Source organism: Lethenteron reissneri, chromosome 69, assembly GCF_015708825.2.
Source record: "Lethenteron reissneri isolate LAM-NWPU_2019-01 chromosome 69, ASM1570882v1, whole genome shotgun sequence".
NCBI classification, from domain to species: domain Eukaryota; kingdom Metazoa; phylum Chordata; class Hyperoartia; order Petromyzontiformes; family Petromyzontidae; genus Lethenteron; species Lethenteron reissneri.
Window position 1 is genome coordinate 2,271,322 of NC_083847.1, and position 21,399 is coordinate 2,292,720.

The 21,399-nt window shown below is 45.2% G+C and overlaps 1 protein-coding gene across 3 annotated transcripts in view; it reads left to right on the plus strand.

Annotated features, from left to right (window-relative positions):
- Positions 1 to 21,399, plus strand: part of LOC133360730 (interferon-induced very large GTPase 1-like) — a 112,606-nt gene that overhangs the window by 74,914 nt on the left and 16,293 nt on the right. For all 3 annotated transcript variants that reach the window (XM_061579527.1, XM_061579529.1, XM_061579530.1), the window contains 3 exons: positions 13,119 to 13,238; positions 15,581 to 15,706; positions 17,177 to 17,296. In XM_061579527.1, the coding sequence (XP_061435511.1) occupies positions 13,119 to 13,238; positions 15,581 to 15,706; positions 17,177 to 17,296 (366 nt within the window). The remainder of the gene's footprint in view (positions 1 to 13,118; positions 13,239 to 15,580; positions 15,707 to 17,176; positions 17,297 to 21,399) is intronic.

Consider the following 21,399-nt stretch of genomic DNA (forward strand, 5'->3'; position numbering starts at 1 on the left):
CTAACCCTCACCACTCAACCTCACCACTCACCACTCTCTCACCACTCACCCTCACCACAACCACTCACCCTCACCACTCACCCTCACTACTCACCACTCATCCTCACCAATCACACCCTCTCCAATCACCACTCACCCTCGCTGTTCACCATTCACCACTCATCCTCACCAATCACACCCTCATCACCACCACTCACCCTATTCCCGTTTTAAAAACTTGCTTACGTGTCGCCAAGTATGCTTAACATTTCAAACAGACACACACATTCACTAATTTAGCTTTTGACATTTAACATACAAAACGTCAGCTTGTACTACTGTCATCATTGCAGGTACCACCACCACAGTGATGTTGAGTGGTGAGGATGAGTGGTGAGTGATGAGGGAGAGTGGTGAGTGGTGAGGGTTAGCGGTGAGGGTGAGCGGTGAGAGTGAGTACTGAAGAAGAGTGGTGAGTGGTGAGGGTGAGTGGTGAGGGTGAGTAGTGAGTAGTGAGGATGATTGGTGAGGGTGAGTAGTGAGCGTGAGTGGTGAGGGAGAGGGAGAGGGGTGAGTGGTGAGTGGTGAGCGTGAGGGGTGAGAGTGAGTGGTGAGAGTGAGTGGTGACGGTGAGTAGTGAAGAAGAGTGGTGAGGGTGTGTGGTGAGGGTGAGTGGTGAGGGTGAGTGGTGAGGGAGAGTGGTGAGGGTGAGGGTGAGTTGTCAGGAAGAGTGGTGAGGAAGAGTGGTGAAAGGTGAGGGTGAGTGGTGAGGGTGAGTGGTGATTGGTGAGGGTGTGATTGGTGAGGAGTGAGGGTCAGTGGCGAGGGTGAGTAGGGAGTGGTGAGGGTGAGTGGTGAAGGTGATTAGTGAGGGTGAGTGGTGAGGGTGAGTGGTGAGGGTGAGTGGTGAGGGTGAGTGGTGAGCGTGAGTGGTGAGGAGTGAGGAAAAGTAGTGAGGAAGAGTGGTGAGGGTGAGTGGTGAGGGTGAGTGGTGAGGGAGAGGGGTGAGTGGTGAGGGTTAGTGGTGAGTAGTGAGGATAATTGGTGAGGGTGAGTGGTGAGGGTGAGTGGTCAGCGTGAGTGGTGAGGGAGAGGGGTGAGTGGTGAGGGAGAGGGGTGAGCGTGAGTGGTGAGAGGGGTGAGTGGTGAGAGTGAGTGGTGAGGATGATTGCTGAGGGTGAGTGGTGAGGGAGAGGGGTGAGTGGTGAGGGTGAGTGGTGAGCGAGAAGGGGAGTGGTGAGGGAGACGGGTGAGTGGTGAGTGGTGAGCGTGAGCGGTGAGGGTGAGTGGTAAGTGCGAGTCGTGAGTGGTGAGTGGTGAGCGTGAGTGGTGAGGGCAAGTGGTAAGTTTGAGTCGTGAGGGTTAGTGGTGAGAGGTGAGTGGTGAGGGTGAGGGGTGAGAGTGAGTGGTGGTGGTGTAGGTGAGTGGTGAGGGTGATTGGTGGTGGTGAGGGTGAGTGGTAAGTGTGAGTCGTGAGTGGTGAGTGGTGAGCGTGAGTGTGAGTGGTGAGTGGTGAGGGCAAGTGGTAAGTGTGAGTCGTAAGGGTTAGTGGTGAGAGGCGAGTGGTGAGGGTGAGGGGTGAGAGTGAGTGGTGGTGGTGTAGGTGAGTGGTGAGGATGAGTGGTGGTGGTGAGGGTGAGTGTTGAGTGTAAGTGGTGAGGGTGAGTGGTGGTGGTGAGGGTGAGGATAATTGGTGAGGGTGAGTGGTGAGGGGTGAGTGGTGAGGGAGAGGGGGAGTGGTGAGGGAGAGGGGTGAGTGGTGAGGGTGAGTGGTGAGGATGATTGGTGAGGGTGAGTAGTGAGCGTGAGTGGTGAGGGAAAGGGAGGAGTGGTGAGTGGTGAGGGTGAGTGGTGAGCAGTGAGCGTGAGGGGTGAGGGGTGAGGGTGAGTGGTGGTGGTGAGGGTGAGTGTTGAGGGTGAGTGGTGGTGGCGAGGGTGAGTGGTGGTGGTTAGGGTGAGGATGAGTGGTGAGCGTGAGTGTTGAGAGAGTGGTGAGGGAGAGTGGTGAGGGAGAGTGGTGAGAGAGAGTGGTGAGGGTGAGTAGTGGTGGCGAGTATTGAGGGTGAGTGGTGAGGGTGAGTGGTGAGGGTGAGTGATGAGGGTGAGTGATGAGTGATAGTGAGTGGTCATGGAGAGTGGTGAGGGTGTACATGTTTGCCTATGATGAAAGCAGTACATGCTGACGTTTTGTATGTTAAATGTAAAAGCTAAATGTGTGAATGTGTATGTCTGTTGGAAATGTTAAGCAAACTTGGCGGCATGCAGTTTTCAAAACCGGAATAGGGCGTTTCTAAAGTAATCTACAACCTTCGATGATTGCTTTGCGCGATTCAAAGAATCGATTCCTGGCGCGCTGGGGGTTTACATTTTTAATTACAGAGTTTAATTTTCATTGGTATGTTATGTTTTAAAGTTTCAGGAGTTTTTCATTATATTTTTTCCCCGATCAACGCCGGATATTTTCCATTCGTAGCAGTTTATATCGACTCTATAACCAACTTATATTAAACGGGAATAAGCCGATTCTAAATGACTCTACAACCTTCGATTCCTTTGCGCGATTCAGAGAATCGATTCTTGGCGCGGTCGGGTTTAAAATTTTTATTATACAGTTGTATTTTCATTGGTATGCTATGTTTTAAAGTTTTCAGAAGATTTTTAATGTACTTTTCCTCCGGGCAACGCTGGGTATATCGAGTTAATAGCACAAAGTCTTCGCCTGACAAGTGTGGGGTGTCGAGGCCTAGTACCGTGCAGAGCCTCCGTCCTCACCTAGATTGCCCACCCGGCCGAGGCTGTGTGCTGGGCCGCTACACCCCCCCCCCCCCCGGCGCTACAATAATACTGTCTAATCGCTATAAATTTATTATCTACCGACCCTATAATAGTAATTGCACACATTGGGGTGGGGGGGGGAGTGAAGAGGACGTGAAACTTAGATGAATTTACCTCAGCGTCGCGTGTTATTGCGTGCATATTTTTTACGGGAATTAAAAATGGCGTCCACCCCGCAGCGACGGCGTTGCTGACCGTTGCCAGGGGCAACCGCCCGTTGCCAGGGGAAACCGCCCTCGCGCATGCACAACGGCGTGCTTCTTCTCGCGCAGGTCGGCAAACGTAAATAAATAAATAAAGAGAAATCGCACTAAATCGATAATCGGACCGCTTTAAAGTTTAGGAACGAAATATCGGAAATGCCTATTCCCACCGGCAAAATTTTATCTCGGCGAACCCCACGGTCCGAGAGCCAAATCCCCCGCAAGCGAGCGTACGCAGACAGACAGACGGACAGACACACAGACGGACAAAAAGTGACGTTTATAGGTAAGACTAGCGGAAGTACCCAGCGTTGCCCGGGTGAAAAATATATTTCTTAAAAACCTTACACATAGATATACACAGATACTAAGGTATTGTCAAAGCCCGGTGGGCCGTTTGTACATTTCTCCACCAACGAATAAATAAGAGGCTTGCACAAGTACAAAAAGTTGTAGAAAGTGTGGGGTAAATTGTTGATGTAAAAGGTTTCAGAAAATTGTGGACCTCCCCCCCTAAAAAATATCTTTACCCCTCGTAGGTATATATACCTACACACCTAACATACAACAGAGGAAGTAGTATTCTATTGACTCTGTAGTAGTATCTACTGACTGTACCGTAGTATCTACTGAGCCAGTAGTATCTACTGACTGTGTAGTAGTATTTAGTGACTGTAGTAACTACTGACCATAGTAGTGTAATAAAGGTCGTGGAAGCGACTTCTGGAATCCGGTCTTTATTTGTCTTTCGTTCACAACACTTCTGTCTTACTCCTTCACGCTGCTGACAGACAGCATGAGAGGGAGAGAGAGAGACACGCGCGGCCACGTGGCAGCCTGGACCCCGCTCCAGCGTGGCCTCACCCTCCGTTCGTTCCAGATCTGACCACGTGTTGTCCGTCTCCACCCCTTTTAATACCCGGGTCACGTGGTACCTTTCCACCAATCCTGGTTAACCTCCATGGAATCTTCTAGACTCCATCGTACGATCCCAGGACCGTGCCCCCGACTCGTCCCCCCATTGGCTGTGGCTAAAGCCAGCAGATCCAATCCTCTACTTACAGATGTCACCTTCCCATTATGTCAGGGCCACGCCCCTAGACTTCTCCCCATTGGCTATGGGCCAGGACCGGTAGAGCCAATCATCGTAAGGAGGTGTGATCCATCAACCACCCGGATATATCCTCACATTACGCAAATGTTTTACTTTGCCTCCTTCCTTTGCTTAAGATTATTTTACCTTTATATAAGTAACAAACTGCTGACCTATTATTTTACACAGTAAGTAATAATAGTTTTTACCCTTTTTTCTGGCAACAAAACTCACACCTTTCTACAAAGGATCATGTTTGCATTGACCACAATACCTGCAATCAAAATACAAAAAACAACACTCTGATAATGTATGCATTGTCCTTGAAATTGATTGGTTCACAACAGAGACAGCTTTTTTTAGAGCCGTGTCTCATATGGTGTTCGACCAGATAACGCCAAAAGGCGCACAACTCAAAGACAACGCACCATCAGAGAATTGAGGACTTGGGGTAAGCATTTACATCATGAGGACAATGCATACATTATCAAAGTGCTGTTTTTTGTTTGCATTTTGACCGCAGGTATTGTGGTGAATGCAAACATGATCCCTTGTAAATAGGTGGCAGTTTTGTTGCCAGAAATAAGAGTCAAAAACCTATTACTATGTTTTGCTACTGGCAAAGGAGGCCTCATGATGTGTTTAGTCATTTTGGAAGATGGGTCGTAAATTAATTGTCGTTTATCGACCAATGGTGGCCTTATATTGTGTGGTGCATTACATCCAGTTTTCTATTTTTAAATAAGTCCCGTTTTACAATAAAAATAACAAAATCCATATTTAAATTAATAATAACATGTCAAACGTTATGCCTAAAAAAATAGGCTTAAAAAAATAAATCCGAACAGAGAAAAACAAACAAACCTTTCACGCTCCATTACAGTATGTGCTCCTTCGATGTTATTATAACAGGAAACTGCAGAAATTATTGTACAAAACATCTTCTTATATAACAAAAAAGTCTCCACGCGTGCGCTTGCGAAGGGATTTGGCTCTCGAACGGTGGAGTTGACTAAGAAAAAAAATTGCCAGGCAGCATGCCCTAAGCCCCACGGGAATAGGCTATTCATTTTTCACGTCCATCACCTTAAAATTAGCGATTTAGTGGGATTTCGATTTATTTATTTATTGCGTGCCACCAACCATACCAACTCACACCAATTGGGTGGAGGGGCGGACCCTGCCAAGTGATGCGTTTTCGGTCGAGCTCACTGTACTGCCAGCCTTTCATGTCGACTGTATCCTGCTTTTTCAGCTGCTGCCTGTATTGCCAGCTTTTTATAATCACTGTAGCAATGCTTATGTCATTAAGTCGGTGGTACTGGCAGTCTATAATCTAGACTGTAGCCTGCTTCTAGATTTGAAGCTTTCGTGACTGCAAGGATTCATACTCTTAGGTTTTTTTGGTAAAGTCACATAGGTAAAAAATTAAATTAAAAATTGCTAAAAGTTATAATAGAAATAAAATAATAAATCACGACGTTTCGGGGGCAACACAAGTCTCCATCATCAGGTGGGACCGTCACAGCTAGATTTGCTGTATCAAGTGAGGCAAAGATTCCAAGATACAAGTTCTTAAATACAAGTTAAGGGGGGAGGAGGGAAGGAGGGGCTTATCTCAATGTGGTAGCCAATGAATGGAACGTATTGGGAGGGGGGGCGGGGCTAAAAGAGAGCTAATGTGGAACTGTTGGACCTGTTGGTGCACATTATCGAAGAGAACAAAAATGCCCATGTTGTTTAACCCAGTGTTGGTTGACAATCAAATACAAAAAGGAGAAGACTGTTAAACGCTGGGGATGTTAACACTCGGTAAAGTAAAAGTGCCTGTCAAATAAGATGGTCCAAAAATGTGTAGTTAAATCTTTTTTGCATGGTTAATAACATCTTTCCAATGATTACTCAGTTTGTACCCATCATCACGGTGGAATTTATGTCTGTGTTTGTAAAGATTTAAGAACTTGTTTCTTGGAATCTTTGCCTCACTTGATACAGCAAATCTAGCTGTGACGGTCCCACCTGATGACAGAGACTTGTGTTGCCTCCGAAACGTCGTGATTTATTATTTTATTTTATTTCTATTATTACTTTGAGTAATTTTTAATTTTATTTTTTTACCTACGTGACTTTACCGACAAAACCCTAAGAGTATGTAGCCTACATTTCGATTTAAAGCTTTCGTGACTGCAGGGATTCATATTCTTGGTTCTTTCGGTAAAGTTACGTAGAAGGGAAGTAATAAAATAATTAAAATAAAACATAATAAAATAATTCTCACGACGTTTCGGCCACAACGCAAGCAGCCGTCCGGTGAAAACCAGGTCTGTCGAGGCGACAACGTCTGAATGAAACAGCACACGTGCTTGGAGCATATATACAAGCTGGGTTGGAAGGGGGGGAAAGGGCGCCTTGACAAAATAATTTGCATATCAAGAGGAATTTAGCATATTTATGGGAAATGCAGGTATGTGATTAGTACTACTTATGCCCGTGCATTATGCAGGATTAGCCGTGAAGTTGTCCTGTCCCCTTAGCAGAAAAACACCCCCAAAGCATAATGTTTCCACCTCCATGTTTGACGGTGTCGATGGTGTTCTTGGGGTCATAGGCAGCATTCCTCCTCCTCCAAACATGGCGAGTTGAGTTGATGCCAAAGAGCTCCATTGTGGTCTCATCTGACCACAACACGTTCACCCAGTTGTCCTCTGAATCATTCAGATGTTCATTGGCAAACTTCAGACGGGCATGTATAACGTGCTTTCTAGAGCAGGGGGACCTTGCAGGCGCTGCAGGATTTCAGTCCTTCACGGCGTAGTGTGTTACCAACTGTTTTCTTGGTGACTATGGTCCCAGCTGCCTTGAGATTATTGACAAGATCCTCCCATATAGTTCTGGGCTGATTTCTCACCGTTCTCATGATCATTGCAACTCCACGCGGTGAGATCTTGCATGGAGCCCCAGGCTGAGGGAGATTGACAGTTCATCCTCTTGGTTCTTTCGGTAAAGTCACGTAGAAGGGAAGTAATAAAATAATAAAAATGAAACATAATAAAATAATTCTCACGACGTTTCGGCCACAACGCAAGTAGCCGTACTCAGGTGAAACCAGGTCTGTCGAGGCGACAGCGTCTGAATGAAACAGCACACGTGCTTGAAGCATATATATAAGCTGGGTTGGAAGGGGGGGGCGAAATTGAGCGCCTTTACAAAAGAATTTGCATATCAAGAGGAATCCAGCATACCCATGGGAAATGCAGGTATGTGATGAGTACTACTTGTGTAAGTGCATTATGCAGGATTAGCAGCATCCAAGGGAGGGGATATGGGAAATGCAGATATGTGATTAGTGCTACTTTGCCCGTGCATGATGCAGGATTAGCAGCATCACAGGGAGGGGATAGGGGTAGCATTAATAAAGGGAAGTGTTAATAGTATATAGCTGCAGTAACTAAAACCACTAAGCAAACAACTAAAGTATAAACTACATAGTATCATCATTATACTAGATATACTCTACAATAAGCTGAGTTACTAACAGTAAGTAATACATTATAATTCTACGTCATAAAATATAATATGCTTCCATCTAAACTTTATTCTCTTACATCACACGATTCTACACCATACTATATATTGCCATAGACAAACCCAAACATTAAATTATATCAGTTTAACACGTAGGCTTTCGCGACCAATGTTATTCATAATCAACGTTTTTGGGTTTAGATCGCGTTTATTTATAAATGTGTCGTAACCCTCCACCACCCGACACGGCCAATCAGTAAAAAAGTGTCACGTTGACAAAGACAAATAGTTCACTGCTTTAGCCCACCGGTGTGTTGAAGCCACAATGAGAGGATAACAATGACATTGCTATCCTCTCAGCCGACAAAGGCAATGCCACTGTCATCATGGACAAAATAGAATACAACAACAAAATTCAAGAACTACTCAACGATGGCAGCTATACAAAAATAAAAAGAGACCCCACCAACAGCCTCGTCACTAAAACCAAAAACATAATTTCTGCTTCAACCGCATTAATTGATCAGACCAAACAGTTCTCGTTGAAACCTTCTGCAGCCAGGCCACCAAGATTATACGGCTTACCAAAGATACATAAAGAAGATACACCTCTTCGTCCCATTGTCTCTACTATCAACTCCCCCACATACAAACTGGCTCGTTTTTTGTCTGAAATCCTACGGCCTTTCACTGGAAAAACCACCTCTGCAGTACTAAACTCTACCGACCTGGTATCGACAATCAAGGGGATTTCCCTGTCCCCAGACGACCTGCTTGTCAGTTTTGATTTGGTTTCCTTATTCACCAAAGTTCCTGTACCTGACACCATCGCAATCATTGAAGACTTGGTTCATCAAGGACTGAATGCTGGGGTACCCCCCCCCCCCTGGTAAGACACTGCTTAACCAATACATACTTCACCTGGAATGGAACTTTCTACAAGCAAACTGAGGGCATCCCAATGGCTCCCCCCTATCTCCGGTTGTAGCCAAGATTTTCATGGAGAAATTTGAGACTGACGCCATCCATACTGCCACTCTACGCCCGACCCTATGGAAGAGGTATGTAGATGACACTTTTGTCATTTGGCCACATGGCCGTCCTGCTCTAGACCAATTTCTCGACCACATCAATTCCATACACCCAGCCATCAGATTCACCATGGAAGTCGAAAAAGATGGCAAACTACCCTTTTTGGATGTCCTAATTAAAAGGAGACCTGATGGATCAATGAGCTACTCTGTCTACAGGAAAGCCACCCATACGGATTCTTACCTAAAACCGGATTCCCACCACCATCCATCCCAGAAGAATTCCCTCATCAAGACTCTATACCATAGAGCCCAATGCATATCCGACCAGGAACACATTGCCAGTGAACTCAAACACGTACGCCAAGCTCTTAAGGCTAATGGTTACTCCGACTACACAATCCGCAAAGCCATCACTCCAACCATCAAGAAGGATCCCGTTGAGGAGCCTTTCAAGACCATCACCTTACCCTACATTGCTGGGGTCACAAAAAAGATCTCCAAAATCCTGATAAAACACAAGATCCAGGTCCGATTCAACACAGTACATAAAATCAGTGATCTGGTCCCGTCTGTTAAAGATGTGGTTCCAGACATACAGTACCCTGGCGTCTACAAACTAAGTTTCCTCTGTGGTAGCAGTTACATTGGAGAAACCAAACGACATGTCTCGGACCGCATCCGTGAACATAAAGCAGACTTGAAACACGGTAGGACAAACACCTCAGCTGTGGCAGATCACTGTTACAATTCAGTGGGGCTCGCATGATATTGACTTCTCCAAGACAGAGGTTCTCTGCAAACCATCTGGCTACCATGAGAGATTCGTTCATGAGGCTATTCACATATACAAACACAGAGACAATTTCAACCAAGAAGATGGATTCTGGCTTAGCAATCAATGGAAGGACGTAATAAACCATTTCGGATCTTAACTGATTGTGTTCAAGTTTACTGTGACTTTCAGACCACGTTCCACTCACTGGCATTGTATTCTCCGCAGGGAATGGATTATTTGCTCCGCTGCATTGACATTTTGTTGCGTCCTCTCAGTTTCTTTCACACGACGGTCAACGGTACAGTGTATAATAACAAATAGTTTAAAAATGTATATGCTTAATACAATGTACAAAGTAATATATAGTATCGTAATTGTATAGTGAATATACAGCAGTGTGATATACATTAGGGTGGGTAGAATAATACATAGTGTAATATTACAATGGATACGGTATAGGGTGGTTTATAGCAATACCGTATATAATTTAATGTTTGGGTTTGTCTATGGCAATATATAGTATGGTGTAGAATCGTGTGATGTAAAAGAATAAAGTTTATATGGAAGCATATTATATTTTATGACGTAGAATTATAATGTATTACTTACTGTTAGTAACTCAGCTTATTGTAGAGTATATCTAGTATAATGATGATACTATGTAGTTTATACTTTAGTTGTTTGCTTGGTGGTTTTATTTACTGCAGCTATATACTATTAACACTTCTTCCCTTTATTAATGCTACCCCTATCCCCTGCCTGTGATGCTGCTAATCCTGCATCATGCACGGGCAAAGTAGCACTAATCACATATCTGCATTTCCCATATCCCCTCCCTTGGATGCTGCTAATCCTGCATAATACAATTACACAAGTAGTACTAATCACATACCTGCATTTCCCATGGGTATGCTGGATTCCTCTTGATATGCAAATTCTTTTGTAAAGGCGCTCAATTTCGCCCCCCCCCCTTCCAACCCAGCTTATATATATGCTCCAAGCACGTGTGCTGTTTCATTCAGACGCTGTCGCCTCGACAGACCTGGTTTCACCTGAGGACGGCTACTTGCGTTGTGGCCGAAACGTCGTGAGAATTATTTTATTATGTTTTATTTTCATTATTTTATTACTTCCCTTCTACGTGACTTTACCGATAGAACCAAGAGGATGAATCCCTGCAGTCACGAAAGCTTTAAATCGAGATTGACAGTTGTTTTGTGTTTCTTTCATTTGCGAATACTCGCACCAACTGTTGTCACCTTCTCACCAAGCTGCTTGGCGATGGTCTTGTAGCCCATTCCAGCTTTGTGTCGGTCTACAATTTTGTCCCTGACATCCTTGGAGAGCTCTTTGGTCTTGGCCATGGTGGAGAGTTTGGAATCTGATTGATTGATTGTTTCTGTGAACATGTGTCTTTTATACAGGTAACAAGCTGAGATTAGGAGCACTCCCTTTTAGAGTGTGCTCCTAATTTCAGCTCGTTACCTGTATAGAAGACACCTGGGAGCCAGAAATCTTTCTGATTGAGAGGGGGTCAAATAATTATTTTCCTCATTAAATTGCAAATCAATTTATAACATTTTTGACATGCGTTTTTCTGGATTGTGTTGTTGTTATTCTGTCTCTCACTGTTCAAATAAACCTACCATTAAAATTATAGACTGATCATTTCTTTTTCAGGGGGAATACGTAAAAAAATCAGCAGGGGATAAAATACTTTTTTCCCCTCACTGTATACGTGTGTAAGTCGATATGTGTGTGTAACTCTATGTGTGTGTATCTCAAGTGGATGTCTATGTGTGCGAGTCCATATGTGTGTTGTGTAAGTCGATGTGCGTGTGTGTTAGTCACTGTGTGCGTGGCTCCATGTTAGTTAGTGCAAGTCCATTTCTTTGCGCGTCTGTTGGTCCATGTGTACGTGTTAGTCCATGTGTGTGCTTTATTGACCTGGTCAGTGCCTATGATACCATCAGTAGGCCTGGCCTCTGGGTTGTTCGTCTTGCTTTCGGAGTCCCTGACCCTCTGCTCACGATCCTTAAGGACCTTCATGATGGTGAGCGGTCCTGCATCAAACTACGTGGCCGTGAGTCAGAGCCATTCCCTTTACACCTTCGGGTGCAACAGGGATGGACTGGCTCCCACATTATTTAACATATATTTTTCCACGTAGTTCTGAGGAATTACCATCTGATACTGATACAATTGGAGGCTGATCGGTGCCCGGGTGCGGTCAAGGGATGGCTCCCTATTGCTCAACCACGTTATGTATGCCGATCATCTGCTAATTGCTGCTCACTCGGAGGAGGACTTCGAGGTGCCGCTGCTGAACCTGGAGCTTTCCACCAATTAGTGGGGCCTTACCATAAGCCCCACCATAACTAAGCACCTGCCTGGGTATTTTGTACCTTTGGACACTCCACCCTCACAACCCAATTGGTGATGGGCCAGTTGTGGAGATAGTGCAGAGTTTCCCATACCTTGGCAGTGTGCTAATGACCGGCTCTGGTTTAACAGCAGATTTCTCACTCCGAATCAGTCGAGTCACATTGTCTTTTAATTGGTTGTGTAATGCTGTGTGGAAGCTACCTGGTCTATCGCTCCGCACAAAGCTTCAGGTCTTCTCAGCCACGGTCATTCCTTCCCTTCTCTGCGCTTGCGAAACTTGAACCCCCCTAATGGAACATCTTCGCTGGGCAAAAACATTTATGATGGCCTGCCTACGATCCATCCTGGGTTTAACCAGGTTGCATTGTGTGAGGAGCTCACAAATCCTTGAAAGATGTGGACAAAGTCCCATCGGTGAGCTCCTCCGACAGGCAAGGTTGCGTTGCCCGAGTCATGTAGCCCGCATGCCCAGCCACCGCATGCCTAAACAGCTTTTGTTCGGCCGGATCGAGGGTGCTAAACGGGTATGGCATGGGCTAGAGAGGAGATGGAGGACGTGGAGCTGAGTGGACTTGCCGATGACTGGTACCAGCCGTGTCAAGATCGGCATCTGTGGAGAAGGCTCCTGATGGACGCTACTGGGCAGTTAAAGACAGTCGCCCTCCAATAACAACGGAGGGCGGAGGAGCGATGCTCACACAATGTGCGGAGCGCTCGGTGGCTAAAGCACAGCAAGTTGCCATAGTAGCGGGCACAGGTGGTGCATCAGCCAATCGTCTCAGTCAGTCGATCCGTGCCATCTGGGTCTGCCCTGTGACCTCCTGCCAGCGTCCGTTCGACGCTTCACGTGACCTCAGGGTGCACATAGCCTGGCACAAGCGTTGTGGTGATGTCACCGCCACTTAGTGGTGAATGGCGGTTGTTGTTGTTCAGTCTATGTATGTGTGTGTGTGAGTCCATACGTGTGTGTAACTCTAAGTGTGTGTGAGTCGATGTGTTTGTGTAACTACATGTTCGTGTCTAAAGTCGATGTCTGTGTGTGTAAGTGCATGCATGTGTCTGCCTTTTTTGCCCGGGCAACGCCGGGTACTTACCACTAGTTTAATATAAGATTTGGCAGGTCATTATCAAGAAGTCTGCAAAGTGTTGGAATGATACAAAATTTCGTGGCACATACCTTAGTTCAGCATGACATATAGGACAGTTTATGCTATAAGATGAAACATGTGGGAAGAGGAGCCATGTCTACATGACGTTTGGTAATGATTCATTTTCCAATTATATTTCAGATTCCCATCTAGAGTTCCTACAAGTCAAGAATTTGACGATGCCCAGATGGACAAGCCGTGTGAAACAAAAAGCCATTTTAAGCCAGAACCTGCAGTTGCAAAAACTACACCTTTGCAAAGGTAAATCCAAAGAACATCACATTACACAATTAAATTCGTAATGTACTCTTCATGAATAAGCATTGCTATTAATAGCGAACATGATTGAAATCATAACTCTAGGGTTGCACAGTTCAAGCCTATTTGCGCGTATTAGATTGAAATAACGACATTAATTACAAAAACTGATGTTATATAAACCATGTGATTACAATTCCAAGCTAGATGGGGATGGTTGAAACGATCGTGATCCATCGCCTTTGGAATTTCATTCATCTCTCTTAACGAGCCAGATATAGTTTTCGCGACATTTTCTCTTTAAGCGAACACTTGTTAAACCATCGTTTTCTCATTAAATACCATGTTAAAAGCGGAGCTACTTTTCAGGCCAAATTTTCGACTCATGAACAACTTTTTTTTACCTTTGAAAGGCAAATTATAATTTTAAACAATAAATATTTTAACGTCAAAATGTAATACATACCATACATGAAGAACCATAGTTGAAGATATCCCGTATAGCCTTAGACTGTTGTGGCAAACAAAATTAGCTAGCACCTATGAAGGCCGGTACGGTACACGAGGGGGCTGGGAGGTAGTCAACACCATGCCCCGCCGCCTTTGTCTCCCTCATGGCAATGTTTATACACTGTGTACCTGGTACTAATTTGAAGTAGTCTACCGAGGGCAGGCCCCATCGCAGTTCATCATTGGTTTTGGCCCCAATCCGGAATCGAACTCAGGTAGCCGGGTTCGTAGCGCAGCGTGCTAACGATTACATAATCTACCCATTAGTGCCACCAGGAAGCACCCCCCCCCCCTCTCCCACACCACGAAACAGGGGGTGCAAGCACCCCCATGGGATGCATATTTAGCGATCGGTCCTAAATCCGTCTCTGCTCGATAAGCAAACATTTATTAATTTTGTAAATAAATGGATCTAAATTCAAATGTCTCGTTCCAGTCAATTCTCGTAGAAATAATGCTCAAGCGACATACGCCTGTATTGCTTATGAATGCATCGTGTAGCAATGATAAACTAGATTGGGCTTAATTGCTTCCAAATTTCAACGAAGACTCCAAATCTAACAAAATCTGAATTGTTATAGTTTGAGTTTAAAAAGCACAAAAAGAAATTGCAATGTGTACAAGTTTTAAGTGCTTAAAATACAGCACCTCCGCTTCGGGCTGAAACTATTGCCAAGAGTGAATCAAATTAGGCGTTAACTATATCTGCAACCTCTTGGAGTGGCCATGGTATTGCTCTGATACAATGTACCACTGTGTCCAAGGAAAGAAAGGAACACAGGATTCTGAAATCATAGAGTTGCACTCGGCACGACATACCAGTCTAAATGCGTTTTTACATAGAACACGGTAATTTTTTTACATGTGATTATCATGTACTGAAAAGTCCGTTGCTATGTAACATATGTGTAAATATGTAAACTGTAAATGCATAGAAAACACGACTTGATGAATTAAAAAAACTTAATTCTATAGCTTAGTTTGCATGTATATGATGAATTTCACACGGAATAATACACACGTAAACATATATTGTTAAACAGACCAACCGACAATTTAATGTCGAATTGTACTCTAGCCGTGACAGCTACCAATGTTGCGCCTGTGTTTAATTAAAGAGTTAAATGAATTGAGATTGGTGCCACATTATTGCGTCCGTTTGATTGCTCCACATTTTACCATTTTTGTCTGAATGAGTGTGTCCCTGTTTGGTTCTTTACTCTTGGAACCATTGTATGGTAAAGTCTTTTGGAATTGAAGGACATGGGTATTGTTCGAGTGAAATTATCTGTTGATTTAAATGTGGCAATTTTAATGTATACATTTGTAGATAATGCACTACCAGCCAGCCAGGTTTCTATTTTGTGAGCCTGACGATTTTGGAGTGTTGATAGATTAGTCCCGTATATATAAGATGATGTGCAACGATATTGCAATGACAATTTAAATGTAGCATTTGTATAATATTTATGATTTGGCTCACACTATATTTTGTAAATGGCACAGTTATAAAAGCAGAATCATAATCTTTAGACTAGAGAAAATTGGTTTGGCTAGGTAGCTCTTTTCATAGATGTCCAGTAGGTTCACTAAAACATTGTGCAATGGTTTGAGAATCATTAATATATAGGTTTGTACCTCAACGGCTGCTCCCTTTCCCACCATGGTTAGGGCTGGCACATGTGGCATTTTGAGCAACATGGCATTGTAACAGCAACATTACATTGTGGACAAGTTCATGAATATGATTATTCAAGAAAGGCCTAATGACTGAAAATGTTGTGTATGGAGCATGAAACGTTTATTTAAATGTTATGACTGTTTAATATTCACAGGTACAAGGACATCATTAGAATATCTGAAGCTAAATCACCAGCTACCGACACAGCTATCAAGCCACACATTTCCAATTATACTCAGCCAAGTTATTTAAATGTCATTGGAGAAAAAGCCACTTCCAGGTAAGCATGGTTCATGAAGGAAATTAAAGTTGTGGCAATCTAAAATCTAGTCATAATAGCTCACCACATGCGAGTTCTCAGAAAACACTGCAGTGTATGGGCTGTCACCTGCTAATGAAGTATATTCCCTTCATGTACATCATGTCTTTACTCGTGCAAACAATGATCACATTTAAAACGAATGGAGTAATTTAAATAACATCTACTGCCACACGTATTTAAGATTTAAATCACCATTGCATAATGACTTCTCCCACCATATACTCTTGCCTGGAAAACCCTGAATGTGGCTCCCTTCACCAGAAGCCAGCATGAGTCTGCAGTGGAATGTAGGTTGGGTTATAGCAGCAGCCACCACAACTCCAGCCTGGCCCAGCCATACCCTAGCCAGAAGCAATTATGAAGGGAAAGAGACCCTGTGCCTGGCTCAAACCTAAGTATGCAAGTGGAACCAATAAAATTCCTTCCTACAATGCTGTCTTTTTACCATTTCTAACCCGTGTCTAACCCAAAAACCTTTACTATGAATAATACTGGTCGCGAAAGCCTACGTTATAAACTCATTAAGTGTATTGCAAATTATCCATGGTGGCCTTATCGCAAAACGGACTGTCGTAACCAGCTGCAATGTTTCCAAAATTGTAATAAGCAACATTTTTGACATTTAAAAACATGAAATCAATACTTAATTGAATGTTAATGGTTGACACATTTTGCACGCTCCATAAATGGGCTGTAAAACAATCCTAACAGTGGTTGACTCAGGAAACTTTGGATGATATTGTAATAATACTCTTGGAGACGGCTCTTTTATTTACTTATCTCAGTTCACAAACACTCCCCGTTGCTGGCAGGCAACGGGAAGTGGGCAACAGATCGCAAGAGACGCACCGCCACGTGGCACTCGGAACCCCGCTCGCGCGTGGCCCCTCTCTCTCTTCGTTCCTCGTCTGACCCAGTGTCCCTCGGCTCTTCCCTTATTTAATGCCTGGGTCACGTGGTACGCTCCAGCCAATCCTCAATAGCCTGCGCCGAATGTTCCAGATTCCCCATCAACTCCCGGGACCATGCCCCTGACTTGTCTTCCCATTGGCTGAGGCCAAGAGCAGCAGAACCAATCATCCTAGCTGACATCCCTCGATCACGCCAGGGCCATGCTCCCAGGCTCTCCCCCCATTGGCTGTAGAGCAGGACCGGCAGAGCTGATCACCACGTGAGCCGGACATAGGCTCTCATTACAATACTATAACAGGAAACTGCAGGGTTTCTTGTGCAGAATATTTAATACAAGATTTGCCAGGTTTTTTTCTCAGTCTGCAGAGTGAAGTGTTGGAACAAACAATTATCTTGCAACATACCTCAGTTCAGTGTATGACATATAATACAGATAACACAAGATGAATCATGTGGGAAGAAGAGCCATATTTACCTCACGTTTTTGGAATGTTTTATTGTCCAATTATATTTCAGAATCCCATCAAGAGTTCCTACAAGTCAAGAATTTGACAGTGCCCAGACGGACAAGCATTGTGAAGCACTAAGCCACATTAAACAAGCACCTGCGGTTGCAAAAGCTACACATTTCCAAAGGTAAATCCAAAGAATCCAGCCTCCATATCACATACACTTTAGTTTGTTAGGCGCTCATCAATAAGCGTATTATCAGCGGGAATAAGACTACTCCGATTTGAAGTTGATCATTTAGACTAGACTCTTCCAATCTTACTTAGCATTAACAGACAAAATATCCACATCTGATTGGGACCATGTAGATAACATGACTGTTTCTTCAGCCGCTACAATGTCAACCAAATGCAAAGTTAACCTCATTGCCAAATTCAAAATCCTGTAAAAAAAGCCAGATCCACACATTAAAAGCTAGATGTTGACAAGATTGTTATCAATCAGAGTAACAGCTCAATTTACGACAGTTTAAAATCTGTCCTCGCTAAAGGGTTGAATTTCGCAGTCACCCCTAAACACATCCCAGTGGACGATATAATCTCCCAGATCTAAAATCGCTGCTATCCTCAAAAACGCTAAGAAACTCATTAGTAACATCAGCAAGGACAAGCGTTTTGAGCTCGCTCAATTGAAAAAGAGAGATGATATTGACATCATCTCAGCCGACAAGGGCAATGCCACTGTCATCATGGACAAACCACATACAACAACAAAATTCAGGACCTATCTTCTTGGTTCTTTCGTTAAAGTCACGTAAAAGGGAAATAATAAAAGAATAAAAATAAAACAATAAAATACAATTCTCACGATGTTTCGGCCACAACGCAAGCAGCCGTCCTCAGGTGAAGAACAGGTCTGTCTGAAAGACACGGTCTGTCGGAAAGACAGCGTCTGAATGACGCTGTGTTGCGGTCGGTCCACCTCTCTCTCTTCCACGCGTTTATGCGGGTCTCTGGCCCCCACTCTCTTGCCCGGTGCGGCGGCCCCACAGCTCCTCCCCCCTCCCAGGTCTGTGCAGTACTCTCTCAGGGCACATCTCTCTCTCTTCCGCACGTTTATGCAGGTCTCCGACCCCCACCCTCATGCCCGGTGCGACGGCCCCCCTCCCGGCGCTGTGCAGGACCTTCTCAGAGCACATCTCTCTCACAGTTATCAGGCCCCACCCTCTTGCCGATGCGGCCCCCCCTCCCAGGTCTATATAGTGCTGTGTCTCGCAGCCGGTTTTCTCCTTCACCTAAGGACGGTCGCTTGTGTTGCGATCAAAACGTCGTGATCTATTATTTTGTTTACCTACATGACTTTACCAAAATAACCAAATAATACAGGCAGGAAGTAAATATGTACATTAGAAGGACGGTTGAGAATTGTTGGTGGTTAAGGGTCAGGATTGGCCAAAGGGAGTGGGATGATAGAAGCTTCCAGAGCGGGGGCTTGGAAGGTATTAAAGGAGACCGCACAAGGAGAGAAGATGGAGCGCAAGCCTCAAGAACCAAGCCTGGGCATCGTTAGTGCTGTGTGTGAATAAAGCTTCTTAATAAGTCACAACACGTGTCAGTATCACTACATCTGGTGTCATAAGTGAAGTTCCTCAAGTATGTCGCGCCCAAGCCAACGGAAAACCCCACCGACAACATTCGACGATGAAGAGGTCTTTATCCAGAACGTCCTGGGCGACGAGGACTCAGCGATCAACCTCGTGGACACAAGAGAGGCTGTGGCAGCGCTGGTGACGACTGAGCTGGAGCAGCTGCAGTACCCAGAGCATCTACTTAACAGAGGACTGCTCAGGATCCAAGGATAGGAGCAGTTGGAGGTGCGGATCGACTGCCTCATGGATGCGGTCTCCAGCTAGCGCTGCAGCTCGCCGGAAGTGAGGAGAGACCGGGAGTGGCAGAGGTGATGGCTGGAAAAAATGCAGCCTGAGCCACCCAACAGACTATTGTAGAGGCCAGGGAGCCAGGGACGCCTGGAGCAGTGGCCGGGGCACCATCCCCGAAGTCAGCCCTGGCAGCACGCTTGAGCACCCGACAGGCCTCGCCGACTGGGGCCGGTCAAGAAGTTTGTGGCAGTGGGAGGCAACTGGGGAGCTTTCACCAGGTGGTTTGAGGCCACCTACGAAGCTCTAGATGGGACGGACGATGAGGAGGTGTTGAAATCACTACCCACAACCCTAAATGACGAAGCCCTCGCCATCTTTAAGCCCATACGAGCAGAGCAAAGGGTTATGCTGCAAGCAGCCTGCTGCGAGATGACTGAAGTTTTTGATCTGCCATCCAACGTGAAGGAAGTTTAAATAGCCCAAGCCAGAAGAAACCGAGTCCCCCCTCACCTACTGCAGTGTTCTGATGGCGCTCCGCCAGGCGGCTTATCCTCGGCTGGATGAAGCAGCGCTGGACTCCATAGGAATGGAAAAGATGCTGGTCCTGGCACAAGAGATGGCCGTGATGCTGCCCAATGTGGAAGAGGAGACCCAGACCTCCTTGTGGGTGGCCTGGTGTATGTGGGCACGAGAAAATTAATCAGCAGACTTGAGTGGTGGCCCGAGTGGAGGGGACCACGGCCTGTGCCTCCTGCCTGGGCTGCATGGTGAGGGGCACTGCTGGTGTGGTCTGTTTATTGCGGCGGCAGTTGAAAGTGGTGGGGGTCCCGCGTAAGAGGTGGTGGCAACAGTGGACGGGAATCAGCAGGATGATCCCACAGCGTCTGCGGAGATGGGAGCCGAGAGAGGGGACAGCGACTCTGCGGAGTATTACACCCACCACTACCTGCGACCCTCTACTACCAGCATTGGCGGCATCTGCCTCTCCATCAGCGTCCGTGGTGCTGCAAAAACAGGTGAGTCGTGACACTCCAGACACCCGGCTAGATAGTCCACATCATGCATCTAGGGTGTTGTATGTCAGGTTTTGAAAAATGTTAACTAATACAATTAAATGAAGATTGAAAAAATGTGAAAGTATTGGAAATTATGCTAATTTATGTATTTACATAAGTAATGCTAATTAGGGAGATGACCGTCTTGATATATGCAAATGTATGCGATTATGCTAATGTGGGCAGTGATCATTAGTCTTAGCTTCGTTGTCTAGGGTCGTGTTATCAAATCGGGATAATGCAATTATTCATGCTTAAACATTTACTGATTATATTTTAGTGTGTTTATGTCAGGTCTCCAATTAAAATCTCAACGCAGGATACAGTTCTTATAAGATTATTAAGCATGAACTCAGGAAGGAAGCACTCAGCCTCTTCTGTGTTAAACAATTTTAAATCTAAACAAGAACATAACTCTAATATGCGAACTGTCATGCTTGGAATTATCCACAGTATTGTAATAAGGCCGTTGAGACAACGTCTGGAATTCAGTATTCTTTAAGTTTCTTTTACAGCTCACACTATATCTGTTCCTCTACGCTAGGACTCCTTCAAGCTGTTGGAAGACAGCGTGAGAGGGTGAGGGGGAGAAGGAGAGAGAGACTGCCGCGGCCCGCCACGTGGCAGGCTCCGGACCACGGCACCAGCATGGCTTCCACCTTCGTTCCTCCAAGCTCTGACCACGTGCTGTCCGTCTCCGCCCCTTTTAATCCCTGGCTCACGTGATTACCCGCAGCCAGTCCTCAGCCACATCCCTGGAACCTTCCAAAGCCCACTCTACGGCCCCAGGGCCACGCCCCTAACTCGACTCCCCATTGGTTGCAGGCTGAAGCCAGCAGAGCCAATCATCCTCCTCCAGGTGTAACCTTTGCATTACATCAGGGCCACGCCCCTGGCTCGATTCCCCATTGGTTGTGGGCCGAGGCCGACAGAATCAATCATTATTATCCAGGTGTAACCAATTAATAATCCAGGTGTAACCCATTTATCAACCAGGTGTAACCTCACATTACAGTATCGGGGAAATTTCCCTCATTGAGCAGTACATTTAACCATCAATGATTGCGTTGTTTCACTGGGCAACGGAACAATTGATTAATTCCTCCGAGTAACGCGAGCATATACGGCGATAGGGAAAGTCCTTAAAACATGCATGTGACGATATTCATACGGAAGGCAATAAAAAGCAAATTATTACATCCCGAAAGCAAAAGTATACGTCAATAGATTGATCGGCAAGATTATTTAATTAACGAAATGTCTTGAGACAATGGTGTGCGGCGGTGGCTAAGCTTCAATTAATTCGTGGGCAAGATTCGGTGTTCAAAAGAAAGGTTTAACACAATATTCTCCCT